Source organism: Peromyscus californicus, unplaced genomic scaffold (assembly GCF_007827085.1).
Source record: "Peromyscus californicus insignis strain IS unplaced genomic scaffold, ASM782708v3 Scaffold_5__1_contigs__length_169319896, whole genome shotgun sequence".
Taxonomy (NCBI): Eukaryota; Metazoa; Chordata; class Mammalia; order Rodentia; family Cricetidae; genus Peromyscus; species Peromyscus californicus.
The window spans coordinates 31,100,176-31,113,723 of NW_026294573.1; the positions used below are offsets into that span (position 1 = coordinate 31,100,176).

Here is a 13,548-nt window from a genome sequence, read left to right on the forward strand (position 1 = left end):
CTTTTATTATTATTTTATGATCTAAATACAATTTGATGTTTATTTTGGATATTATTGACCATAGTAATAGTTAAATTTCATGGAAAGAACTTCATATACGCATATCATCATGATGTGTCTTGATCAAATCCACCCCAGTTCCCTCCCTTCCACTTCCTCTCCTGCTCCCCCGACCCACTTTCCCCTCCCAACTTCATGTGTTCTGTTTTTAATTTCTTCTTTTTAGATTTATTTATCTCATTTTATATTCATGACGTATGTATGTGCTCAGTGAAGTCAGATCCCCTGGAACTGGAATTTCCAATAACTGGTTGTGAGCTGCCAGGGAACTGACCCTGGGTCCAGCTGCTTTTTACCTTGTTTTTCTTTTCCTCCTGGAGCTGAGGACCCAGGGCCTTGTGAGCTAAATCCCCAACCCCTGCTGTTTTAAACTCACTGAGTCCGTCTGGTGCTGCTTGTATATGCACGGATGCAGGACCATCCTCTGAATCAGGAACTTTATTTCTTATATTTGTTTATAGACAAGTTCTTTGGGAGGAGGGGCGTTGTTTGTTTATTTGTCTGTTGGTTTTTTGTTTTTGAGACAGAGTTTTACTGTGTAGCCTTGGCTGTCCTGGAACTTGTTCTGTAGACCAGGCTTGGCCTCGAACCCACAAAGATCCACCTGCCTCTGCCTCCCGAGTGCTGGGATTAAAGGCATGTGCCACTGCCCAGCTATAGACAAATTCTCTCTCTCTCTCTCTCTCTCTCTCTCTCTCTCTCTCTCTCTCTCAGATTTATTTATTTATTATGTATACAGTGTTCTGTCTGCATGTATCCCTGCAGGCCAGAAGAGGGCACCAGATCTCATTACAGATGGTTGTAAGCCACCATGTGGTTGCTGGGAATTGAACTCAGGACCTTTGGAAGACCAAACAGTGTTCTTAACTTCTGAGAGAGACCTCTGAGCCATCTCTCCAGCCCATAGACAAATTCTTAAAATGTAGCTCAGGCTGGCCTGGAACTCACTTTGTAGCCCAGGCTATTCTTGAATTCATAGTAATTCTCCAGCCTCAGACTCTTATGTGCTGGTATTATAGTCATAGGTCACCACATCAGATATTTTTTTTTAATGTATTTTTAGGGTTAGTGAAATGGCTCAGCAGGTAAAGGTATTTTCAGCTAAGCCTGAGGACCTCAACTTGGTCTCTGAGAACCAGCCACATGATAGAAGAGAACCAACTCCCCCAAGCTGTCTTTGAACCTCCACACTGTGAGCCATGGCATACATGTGCACACACACATACATACACAATGTAATAAAAATTTTAAATTATTTGGGATTTATGAAATTTATGTATAGTTAGCATTTACAATAATGTTGTGGCTTCTTTGTTTGAGGTTTGGTTTTTCTTTGAGCCAGGATCTTATGTATGTAGACCTTGAACTCCTGATCCTTGATTCTCCTCCTCCACCTCTGTGTCTTCTGTGGCTTAATTTTTCTGGCAAAGTTTCTGTTGGCTTTGATGAACTTGTGATCCTTGGCCTTTACCTCCCTGGAGGACCTTTGAGTAAATCATCTGATTTTAGTTTTGCATTCATAAGTGAAAGACCATAATGCTGTCTCTTGGGATGCCTTATGATTTTTGTTTTACCTGCTGGACTGGACGCGTTGGGGCCGGTGGGCGGGGATTAGATGCATCCTTCTCATTTATGTATCTTCAGTAACTAGTGTGTAGATGTTGAATGAATGAATGAATGAATGAATGAATGAATGATAAGAAATCTATGTCTGTCATCAACCAGTTAAAGCACTTTGCACAGTAACCAGAAGACATACGTGTATGGTGGCTGTTTCTATGCAGAAACAGTCAGGAGACATTTCACCTATCTGCACCACAGAGGCTAGAAGCCGTGCTTACATCGCTAGCTCATGCATGCAGAAGGAGCTCAGTAAACGTCTTATCAGTGGAAGAAGCTTCTTCCAAGCAAGGCTCTGCCTATTAGGGCCTCTAATCAATCAAGAGACTGGATTCTCTTCTCGGGGGCCTGGTTCCCCTCTTCCCTTTACCCCTCGGGGAAATGGAGCCTCCTGGTCCCTCCTGGACTCAGTTCCCCCAGGGCCTTCTCCTAGACGAGCCCCAGGAGTGATGATAGAATGTGGTTTTAGAGGAAGTGGGCAGGAGGGCAGACCGGGGTTATTCCAGAATCGGGGCCGGGCCGGGCCGGGCCGGGCCGGGCAGAGAGCCCGAGCTTGGGAGAGTCATCCTGGGACTGGCCGAGAAGAGCTCCAAGGGGCGGGCCAGGGTCAGCGAGCGGCCCCGGGCCGGGGGGCGGAGAGGTCGGTCGCGCCGAGGGCGGGGAGTGAGGGGTGCGAATCGGCTTCGCGGGCCCCGGTGCCGTGGAGAGGGGAAGGCCTGCGAGAGGACGCGGGGTCAGTGCGGAGGGGCTCGGGGCGGCGGACCCGCAGGGCGCGGCGGGCGGGGTGCGGGGCGGAGAGCGCGGCGGGCGAGCGGGCGGGCGGGCGGGGGGGCGGCGCCGGCGCCGGGGGTGGGGAGCGGGTTGGGCGGCTGCGCGGGCTCCGCTTCAGCCGCCGCCGCTAGGGCGCGGGGGGCGGGGGGCTCGGCGCCGCGAGCTCGGCCATTGTGGGAGCCGCTCCCCTCCGCCGCGCCGCAGCCGCCCGCCGGCCTCCTCCTCGCGCTCACACGGTAAGGCGCGGGGCGGGCTCGGGGGCTCCCGGCTCCTCCGCCGGCTGCGCGGCGGTGCTTGGAGCGGGGCTGCCGCACCCCAGCTCCGGAGCGACTGGCATGCGGGTTGACAGGCACGGGCACCCGCGGGCCGTGCGGGCCTCGCACCTGCAGCGCGGCGAGTGCGGAGCGCGCGGAGCCGGGGTTCCCTCGGGCGGCCGCTGCCCGGGCCAAAGGGAGGCGTGTTTCGGGGGGAAAAAAAAAATGGGCCACACGACAGGGACCTGCAGGAGCCTGCAAGGCTGGGCAGGGAAACTCGCCTCTGGGTTCCCGAGATCGGCCGATGGCACCGACGCCCTGCCGATCCTCGGTCACGCGTCCCCGCTCTTTGTCAGCCACGCGCGCGGCGGGCACGCGGACCCACCCGCGCCGCCACCGACTCCCGGGAGCGCCCCTCCCCGCCGCCGTGGGGGTGGAGGCGAGGTGGGGAGGGCGGCAGCCTGTCGGTGCCCGGACAGATGTCTGTAGCCGACCCAGGTGGCCTGGGGACCTTCGAGATGCACTGGGGGTGTGGGCGCGGGTTGCTGCCAGCCCGGGATGGATGGAGTGACTGAGGAGTAGGGCGGAAGCCCGGAGGTCACACAGGTGTGAGTGTGTGTGAGAGGTCGAAGCCTGTCACCGACTCCGGGAGAGCCGAGGAGGGCCTGGCTTCTCACGCAGGAGGAGGCCTTGCTTTTGAGGGCCTTTGTAGTAAAAATGGGCGTCTAGGAGGGGAATGGGCGGCTCTAGAATAAAGCAGGTGGTCTGAGAGGAGGGACGGTTGCCTGCCCAGACCTGGGGGCAGGATGGGTGCACAGCCTGAGTTTCCTAGAGGTTGGGGCTGTCACTTCAGCACCCGACAGGGCGAAAGAGGTGGGAGGTAGGTACTAGAAGGGAATGGGGAGGCTGAGGTCAGTGCTTCGATAAAGGGCGAAGCTGTGCCAGCCCTTCATCTTTTCAACTCTTTCGATGGTAAGAGAGGGTCTTGCTGTTCCATGGGAAGAGCCTCACACTGCTGACACAGGAATGCCCTGGCAGGGCTGTTCTGTCTGCCCTGGGCTTCATTGAAAACCCTTGCACGGTGGGATGTTCTTTTGTTATCTGAGTTCTGTGTTCTGGGGGAGATGTCAGTGATCCAGGAGAGTGTCTCTGCCTCTTGCTGCTTCTAAGCTGAGATTCCCGGAATCTAGGAGGAGCTGTGCCCAGAGACCCAGGCATTTAGGCCACTTCCCTGCTTTGCACAGCCCTGTGTGCAGATATTCCCCTGTAAGCAAAAGTTGACAGCTTTTGCCATCCCCCGCTCCCTGGAGCCCAAACAGAACTATGTACCTGAGCCGGATCTGGATCCTTACAGGAAGGCGGACAGCTGAAGGCATGCATCATCTTGGCTCTGAGAGCCCTTGGGGTGGTGGGCCATGTGTAGCAGATGGTTCTGGGCAGTGAGCTGGGCCTGGCTGAGGGAAGGCTGCCCAGTCTGGCTGGTGGAGCCCAGCTGGTTTGGAATGATTGTGTTTCCCCTCTTCTCCCTCCACTAGCTAAACTGACCAGAAAAACTGCCGGTCCTTAGCATTACCCCTGCCCCCATGCTGTGTGATGTATTCCCACACAGCCCTTGGAATGAGCCAATGAATATTTTATCTAAAGCTTGCAGTGTGACATACATGGTACCAGCTACGTTTACATTCGCATTTCACGGTGTCCTTAAAATATCCTCGAAGGAGAAGTACTGCCCCTCCCCCACTGTGGAGATGATGAAACTGAGTCTCCAGGAGGTAGAGTGACTTGCCCCTGATCTCACCTATTGTAAGTGACGGAACTAGAATTTACAGGCAGCTCTGTCTTGCTTCAGGGTTAGTGCTGTGTCGAGTCTGTGTGCTGGAGAAGTCAGGAATCTCCACCTAGTCTAGCTCATGCTTCCCTTCATTCCTGCTGCTGAGATTTTGCATTAGCTTTTTGAAAATCCTTCCCATCTGTTGTCCCATTTTATCCTTACAGCATTCCTGGGAGGTAAGAAGGGGAATGCAATAATAGATTCCGTATTGAGTGCTTACTGGGTACCTGGCATCAAATGAAAGGATATTATTTAGTTCTTGCAAACAATGCCATGAGGTTAGATGGTAGCATCATCCCTATTTTATAGATGAGAATGTCAAAGGTAACAAGATTAAATGGCTTCTTCAGAGTCATACAGCTAATGAATAATGGAGTAGAATTTGAACTCGGATCTTTCTGCCTGGCTATTAGCAATAGGAACTAGCATTCACATAATATTTTTGTTTGTTTTTAGACAGCTGTCTCACTAGCCCTGGCTGTCCTGGAACTTGCCACATAGACCAGGCTGGCCTTGAACTCACAGAGATCTGCCTGCCTCTGCCTCCTGCATCCTGGGATTGCAGGCATGTTTTACCATGCCTGGCTAAAATTTTTATTTTTAATTCTGTGTGCATGTGTTGTCTGTGTATGCATATGTGCACATGAGGCGGGTATCTGAAGAGGCCAGAGGAGAGCGTCAGGTCCCGGGAGCTAGAGTTATGAGTAGCTGTAAACTACCTGCTGTGGGTACTGGGAACCAAAGTCGGGTCTCCTACAAGAGCAGCTTTCTTTCTTTCTTTCTTTCTTTCTTTCTTTCTTTCTTTCTTTCTTTCTTTCCTTCCTTCCTTCCTTCCTTCCTTCCTTCTTTCTTTCTTTCCTTCCTTCCTTCTTTCTTTCTTTCTTTCCTTCCTTCTTTCTTTCTTTCTTTCTTTCTTTCTTTCTTTCTTTTTCTCTCTCTCTTTCTTTCTCTTTTTCTTTCTTTCTCTCTTTCTTTCTTTTTTTCTTCTTTTCATCTTTAAAAACATTGTTACTGCTGGGTGGTGGTGGCACATGCCTTTAATCCCAGCACTAGGGAGGCAGAGGCAGGCAGATCTCTGAGTTTGAGACCAGCCTGTTCTACAGAGTGAGTTCCAGGACAGCCAGGACTACACACACACACACACACACACACACACACACACACACACACACACAACCCTGTCTTGAAAAAACCAAAAAAAATTTTATTAATTTTGTTATGCTGTGAGTGTTATAGCTGCTGCATGCATGTCTGTATACCACGAGCATGCCTAGTGACTGCAGAGGCCAGAAGAGGTCATCAGATCCTAGTTTGGTTCTGAGAATAGAACTCAGGATCTCTGGAAGGGTAGTCATATCTCCAACCCCTCTCCCCAGCTGTTTCTCAAGCACTGGGATTATAGACATGAGCCACCATGCCTGGCATTTTGTTTTGTTTTGTTTGAAACAAGATTTCATGTAGCCCAGGATAGCTTTAAACTCACTATGTTGCCAAGGCTGGCCTTGAACTCTTGATCCTCCTGCCTCCACCTCCTAAGTGCTGGCTCTTATAGGTCTATCTATCTATCATCTATCTGTCTGTCTATCTATCTATCTATCTATCTATCTATCTATCTATCTATCTATCTACCTATCTACCTATCTATCCATCTTTCACATTCTATATATAGATAAATAGGCAGATAGATAGATAGATAGATAGATAGATAGATAGATAGATAGATAGATAGATAGATATAAGCCCCATGAATTAGTCTTGTCATATGTTATTTCTGTTTTGGTTTGGTTTTTTGAGACGGGGTTTCTCTGTATAGTTTTGGTGCCTGTCCTGGATCTCGGGCTGTAGACCAGGCTGGCCTCGAACTCACAGAGATCCGCCTGGCTCTGCCTCCCAAGTGCTGGGATTAAAGGGCTGCACCACCACCACCCAGCTATTTTGTTTTGTTTTGTGTTTTTAAGACAGGGTTTCCCTGTGTAGCCCTGGTTGTCCTGGAACTCACTCTTCAGGCTGGCCTCTGCTGGGATTAAAGCCACCGTGCCTAGCTGTGTTATTTCCTTTTGTAAAAGAAGAAACAGAGGTTCAGGTAGTAAAGAGATCAAGTCAGTAGCAGGACCAGGAGTCGAGATCCAAGACTCAGCGTTCCTTATGTGAGCCTTTCATTCTGGTCACATTCTTCCCTCTCTCCTCCAGATCCCTTCTCCCAGGACATCCAGTCCTTCCTGAAGCTGCCCCTGTGTGCCCACCATGTCTTCCTCAGACGAAGAAACGCTCAGTGAGCGGTCCTGTCGGAGCGAGAGGTCATGTCGGAGCGAGCGATCTTACCGGAGTGAGCGGTCAGGGAGCCTGTCTCCCTGTCCCCCTGGGGACACCTTGCCCTGGAATCTGCCTCTGCATGAGCAGAAGAAGCGGAAAAGCCAGGATTCGGTGCTGGACCCTGCAGAGCGTGCCGTGGTCAGAGTGGCTGGTAAGAGAGGACTCCAGCAGCGTTTTCTAGCTGGGTGCTGTGGAGTTGAGGGAAGAGTGGGCTGGTATGCACGGGCATGGTGGGGAGCTGAGAGGTCCTCAGGGCCAAGTCAGCTGGAATCTAATTTGTTCTTATGATGACTATTATTATTGCAAAAATGATGAACGTTCAAGAAAAACCTGAAGAAAAAAACAAAACCTGCCACCCCCATGCTGAATGAAGTTTATTCTCATTTCTGCACCTTTCCCCTGGGTTTTCCCCACTCAGTTGTATTCTATGTATATAATAGTTACCTTCCCAGCCTATGTTCCAGTGTGGATTTGATTCTTCATTTACCCTTAAAAAGATCTTCTGATTTACATTTCAGATTTTATGGTTATTTTGACATTTATTTTTATTTTTCCAAGACAGGGTCTTACTATGTAGACCTGACTGTCCTGCAACTTGCTATGTAGACCAGGCTAGCCTCAAAATCACAGAGATCCTCCTGCCTCTGCCTCCTAAGTGCTGGGATAAGAGGTGCAGGCTCCAACTTTATAGTTATTTTTAAAGGCTGTGTGTATTTCATGGTTTTCCTAAGTCATATTCTTTTCTCACTCTTCTGCTATCGTAGACTAGATAGTGCTATAATGATCATGGTTAGGAAGAAAAACTTTTGATTTCTTTTATGTTATTTCCTTATAAGGAAGTCTCTGGAGAAGGCGACTTCACTCGTATTACCTTTTGAAGGTTGTGCGTAGATTCTTCAGCATCTCGGTTCGAGGGCTAAGGGCTGCTTCCTCTAGTCAGGAGGTTCCTGTTTGCCTTTTCCAAGCAGCAGCGGCTAAGAGTGTGGGTGCCTAGAACTGAATCCGGGTCCTCTGCAAGAGTCAGTACTCTCAACTGCTGAGCCCTCTCTCCAGCTCTAGGGCTGGTTTTTGACTTCACTGGAGGCATCCCGAGCTGTCTCCGGGATGAGCGGATGAGCGGATGAGCGCTCAGCACCTCAGCAGACTCTGATGTCCCCCAGCAGGTAGAAAGACAGAGAAGTGCTGCAGCTCATTCAGTGACGTCATCAGCTTTCCGTCCCTTGCCAAGGTCTGTTCTGCTCTCTGCTTTGTGTCAGTCAGATAACACACCTTGCCTCCTTCACTGCACTCACTGCCTCTTACCCGGACCTGCTGATCAACCTGCCGGCTCTGATTCCCTCGGCCTTTTCCTCCTTCTTCCACACGAGTCAGAGTATTTTAGTCTAACGGGCAAACCTGCTCCCATCACCCAACTGCTTATAAGCCATCTCTGGCTCCTCATTGCCAGTGAAATAAAGGATTCATTATAAGGACCCACCCCCAAACCAGGCCCCACTCTATCTCTTCCGCTTTACCGCTTTACCGGTTGCCGCCACCCCCATCCCCACAGCACTGCGCAGTAGCTCGCCCTTCAAGGTTTGCAGCTTGTGGGATCAAACCTCTAGGCTTTAATTTTCTTCTCTGCAAGATGCTGGCCCTTCCTCCTCCTCCTCTCTGAAGTATCAGCCCTTCTAGTCCTAATGTCCCCAGTGGTACCCAGAGTCTCCTCCTCCACTCTGGTATTCATGCTTCTCTCTCCCCCTGTTCCCTTGCACAGCAGAGCAGTTAACCCACAGGGAGCCCATCACTCCCTCACAACTGTGCGCAATTCAGTGCTGTGACTGCTTTTATGTGCTGACCTTCAGTGACTTACACAAGGGCCCTGTGCTTGCTAGGGATCATCAAGCAAGGAGTGACCGACCAAATGAGTGAAGAAGTATTTAGAGGCTGATGTGTGGCAGATTGTGATCAGGAACAGGCAGTGGGCTGTAATGGGAAGTCAGAAGGGAGAGGATTATGTCGACTCATCAAGGGTCAGGAAAGATGCAGGTGTGAGCTCTGGAGGAGCCGACAGCAAAGAGGCGTGGCAGGTAGGCTGCAGTTTGAACGGCTGGTGGACAAAAGGGAACCTTTGGAGGAAGTCCTTCTCCAGAGCCTTGGTCAACTAGTAACAATGGAGCAGGCCCTGGGAGACAGGAAGGGGTTTCCTTGCCCCTAGCCTTGAAGGGAAATAAGAGGCCGCTGAGTCACAGATCTCTCATTCTCCCGAAGGCAGAGTGGATGCATCGTTTTTCTTTCCTTATATTTTCTAGCCCATCCTTGTCACTCACACAGAGTTCTAGATGGCTTTGTGGCAGTTTCTCCCTCCAGTCTTCTCTGAGAAGGCCCTGCTGTTTAAGATTCTGGTCTAGGCAATAAGTCAAGGGGATTCAGGCAAAGGCCCTCAGGGTGGGTGTTGGGCTGGGCTGTTGTGCTTTGCTTCAGGTATCATGCTGATCTTTGCATCCTGACACCACCAAAGACTGTCTTGGAGAGGGGGCTGGACCAATGAGGCTGGAGATGGGGAAACTGCCGTGGTTAAAAATAACCGCGATGCAGTGGGGTGTGTTTCCTTAGCAGGAGAGAAGAGAGGCAGCAGAGTCGGGCGAGACTGCTACTTTAGTGTCTGGCTGCAGTCTCCATCCGATTTTAGAATGTCGTGGGGGCTCCACCAGAGTAACGAAACAGGCAGCCTTGCCTCTGGAGAGACTCCCACATTTGGGTGCTGGGAGACCCTGAGTGCCCTGAAGCTCTCTGCTGCAGAATCTGCCTTCTGGGAGGAAGTGCAGTCAGCCTCACACTGGAAGCAGCTGCGTCCTGTGTCATTTTCTCCTCCTCCAGGTTTTGGGTTATGAAGCTGAGTGGGGACTGTCAGAATCGATCTCTTCAAGGGTACAGACTTCCCAGTCCCTAGCCCCTTTCGGTGTCTTGGGCAGGTCTTAGGATCCCACCCGATGGAAACCCCCTGCCAGGCACCCATTGCAGAGGAGAGAGGTGAGCCGGGGCTGAGAAAGCTGCTTCCCAAGGCATACCTCCCGGGCTCGCAGATGCTGCCGCCCAGCCTTCCTCTGCCTCCCCTCACCCCTTCCTTGCCTTTTGTCTCCCTCTTTGACAGCCCTGGCCTCACCTCCCCAAGCCTAGCCCTTTGAAAAGTACCAAGAGTCAGTTGTGAGAGCTTTAGGGTTTACACAGACGTGAGCTCGTCAGGACACACGCTAGGCTAAGGCCTCCAGGCCTTGGGGACTTGCAGGAAGTCACACAGGATTGGCAGGCACAGATCCAGGAAACTCCCAGTGTGAGGTTACTCCTATTTCTTAGGCAATCTGGCCCAGTCTGACTCCTGTGCAGGTGACAATTTCAATGGATGGTTGTGATCTCTAAGTCACCGCTGGGAGCAGCCTTGAGACCCTGGCCTATAGGAAAAGGAGAGGGTGGGGACGAAAATGGAGAGAACCAATAGTCTGTCTCAGCATCTCCCTTAAACGCCACACCTAGACCTTTGAGTTGCTTCTTCTCCGACTGTCTTGAGTGAATAGCAGCCATAATAGCTATCCTTACTCATTGAGGGCGGACAAGTAGTGGGGGAGCTGGGGAGGTTATTTAACGAGGTATGCAACCCCGTAGAATAGAAACGGGAGCATTAAGCCAGGCAGTGATGGTGCACGCCTTTAGTCCCAGCACTCGGGAGGCAGAGGCAGGTGGATCTCTTGAGTTTGAGGCCAGCCTGGTCTACAGAGTGAGTTCTAGGACAGCTAGGGCTACACAGAGAAACCTTGTCTCAAAACAAAACAAAACAGCAACAACAAAAGCTCCGTTCTTTGAAGTCTGTGGGGGATAGGTGAAGAAAACGGTCAGGCAGGCACCATGTGGTTTCTCAACCACACGACTCTAGGGGGCACCATTCACGTTTGTTGCAATACAGATTTGTATAGCTGTTATGACTACTTTCTTGTAGATACTTGTCAAGCGTCTTGTTTTGGCTAGGGCAGGGTTGGTGCAAAGGGATTCACCTTCTCCCCATCCATTAGGTATTCATTCATCCATCTAACACCTCATCCTTAGGCCCTTCTTGATTTTTGTTTTGTTTTGTTTGAGACAGGGTCTTACATAGGCCAGGCTGCCCTTGAATAATCTGTGTGGCGGAGGCTGACTTGGAATTCTGATCTTTCTGCCTCTATCTACCAAGAGATGGCTTTCAGGTGTGTGTGTCACCAAGGCCAGCTTTGTTCAGTATGTTCTATTTTGTTTTAAGGTTGAGGAAAATTTTATTAGAATCTACAAGAAAATCCACAGGGCAGGCAAGCTGTAAATCTCAGCAGCTGCTTGGAGGAGGAGAATGGAGAGGAGGAGGGAAAACGCCATGCTGTTTGAGTTAAGGGGGCCTAGTCCTCAGGGAGCCACGTTGCAGGAAGGAGGGCTGGAGAGGAAGAGCAAGGAAGCCCTGTGTGTTGGGGAAAGCATCCTTCAACGGCAGGGAGAAAGAAGGAGAGGAAATTATGCTTTTCTGGTTAATTAGAAAAGTGAGCCAACTTAGGAAGCTGAAGTGAGCATCTGTGGTCCTGCGGGAGACCACCCATTGTTCTGTTTTTCAAGACGCGGTCTCCCTATGACATCAGACTCCCAGTCTTTCTGCGGCCACTTCTCATGCTGCCCCTTCTTTTGCTTTTGCCATTGATATTCAGAGATAGCTGAAGATGTGGTTCTTTTCTTCATGGAATCCAGTCTAGCTGAGAGAGAGGATGGAAAGAAATAGGTTACACTGTGAAAGCTGCACACAGGAACACAGGCTAACCAGCAGGGCAGCATCCTAGAAAGTGCTGTTCATTCGTTAATCCATTCCCAATAGCTGCTCCATTACAGCCTCCTCCAGGAAGCCGCCTCTGATTCCCCCCATCCAACAATCCATCTCTTCCTATCCCTTCTCGACCTTATGTTCAAGCTCTTTGTTTCCAGGTTCACTGTCCACACCAGACATGGACCTTGTTGTAATTGGGAGTCCCACCTTGCTTTTCTGACCGTGGGCAGACAGTCCTGGGAACACTGGTACCACGCTCTTCACGGAAGGGCATCTGCTCCTGCTTTTTGTCCATGCATCTCTCCTCCAGGACAGCAAATTCATTCATTCATTCATCCATTCAATAAAAAGACAGAGCCCCGCCATGTACATGGAGCTATGGAGACAGTTGTTTACGGAGTCAGGAAATCTGGCCAAGTGACTTTACCCCATGGAGCTTCAGTTTTATCTGTACAAGGGAGGCAGTCACACCTGCTTCCAGCGACCACTGAATGAGGATCAGAACTGACTGGATGAACAGAGGTTTACCTGCCCATTACTGCACTTAGTGTGGCCGTTCCTAGGACTTGGTTAGCAACCAGAACTGCAGGCGGCCAGCAGTTTCCTAGGTCAGCAAGGACCGGGCCTGAGCTTTCCACTTCCCTCGCTTTCCTTTGTTCATCCCAAGGCTTTGTCAGAGAGCAGGTGGAAACGATTTGTTCTGGCCAAGCCACAGATGGAAACAAGGGCTGTAGGGGTAGGAAATGGGATTCTAAAGAATAATTCTACTGGGAACCCATATTCCTGGGCAAACAATCTTTCTCATTCCGAGCATTTTGGAGCTTTGTACCCAAGAAGGCTCCTTCTCTTCCCAGTTTCTCTTGCTCTTTCTGACTGTGTGTTGTGAGTCCCTGGCTCTGTCCTGGAGCTTGGTTTCAATAGCAGGAGAGGCCTGGGAAAGTGGGGCAGAGTGAGCTCTAGCCACACACCCCCAGCTCAGCTGCAGTGCTTTGAAAGTAAATCTGGGTCACATTTGCTGGAGGGATAGAAAATGACCACGTGGGCAGAATTCTGTGCAAGCAGCAAAAAAGACAGCCAAGCTGTCCTTTCTCTGAGACTCGGGGTCCCTGTGGGACCCCAGCTGGTAAGGGTGGGGTTGCTGCACTGCAAGGTGCAATCCTGTCTTTGTGCCATTGGTTTCCCACCATGCTTTTCGAGTGAGTTCCAGGTAATACAGAGAAATAGCAGTCTGGCTTGCGGCTGTCTGTTCTGGAGGTTAGGAATGCAGAGGAAGGACCGGATGCTTTGGGGACTGTGGAAGGCTGTCATTTCTTAGAGATGAGATACCACTAGAGGAACTGATATTTAGGCTCTAGGACTGCACTTGCCTCTGCTCTGGCAGTACTTTACCTCACAGGCCTGTGGCCATATCTGGGTGTGAGAATTAATTATCCACTATCTCCAAGTGTTATATCGAGCCTGTCTGGCATCTTTTCTCATAGTTGCTGTAGCTGAGGCCTGCCGTGGTCTGGCTCTATAGCCTGCCGTTAGCCGCCTGTGAGAAGCAGGCCAGATTCGTGGCTCTGTCTGTAAAAATAGAAAGATTCCCAGCTGGAATCTCTCCCTGGACTATGGATGCTGCTAAGGAGAAGATGTGAAGCCCTTGTCATTTGAAGAATGATTATGGGCTGCGCCCCACTCCTACCCCGGAAGTTTTCACTTTATGGCTAAGAGAGGATTCTGCTCGCCTCAGTGAGTGTGTCTTTGGGCGTGCTCTCCTCACACCTTCGCTTGCTCATTTCCACAGTTGTTTGCTCTTCCATTCATTCCCGCCAGGGATTGGCTTTGCATATCTCAGTTGGGGGCCCTGAAAAGATACTAACCTGATTGAGCCTCACATTTTCATT

At 50.6% G+C, this 13,548-nt stretch overlaps 1 protein-coding gene across 1 annotated transcript in view; it reads left to right on the plus strand.

Annotated features, from left to right (window-relative positions):
- The first annotated feature begins 1,808 nt into the window (after positions 1-1,808).
- Macf1 (microtubule actin crosslinking factor 1) overlaps positions 1,809-13,548 on the plus strand; it is a 346,505-nt gene continuing 334,765 nt past the window's right edge. The window contains 2 exon segments of the mRNA XM_052718421.1: positions 1,809-2,320; positions 6,727-7,000. Coding sequence (XP_052574381.1) covers positions 1,824-2,320; positions 6,727-7,000 — 771 coding nt within the window. The 5' untranslated portion in view covers positions 1,809-1,823.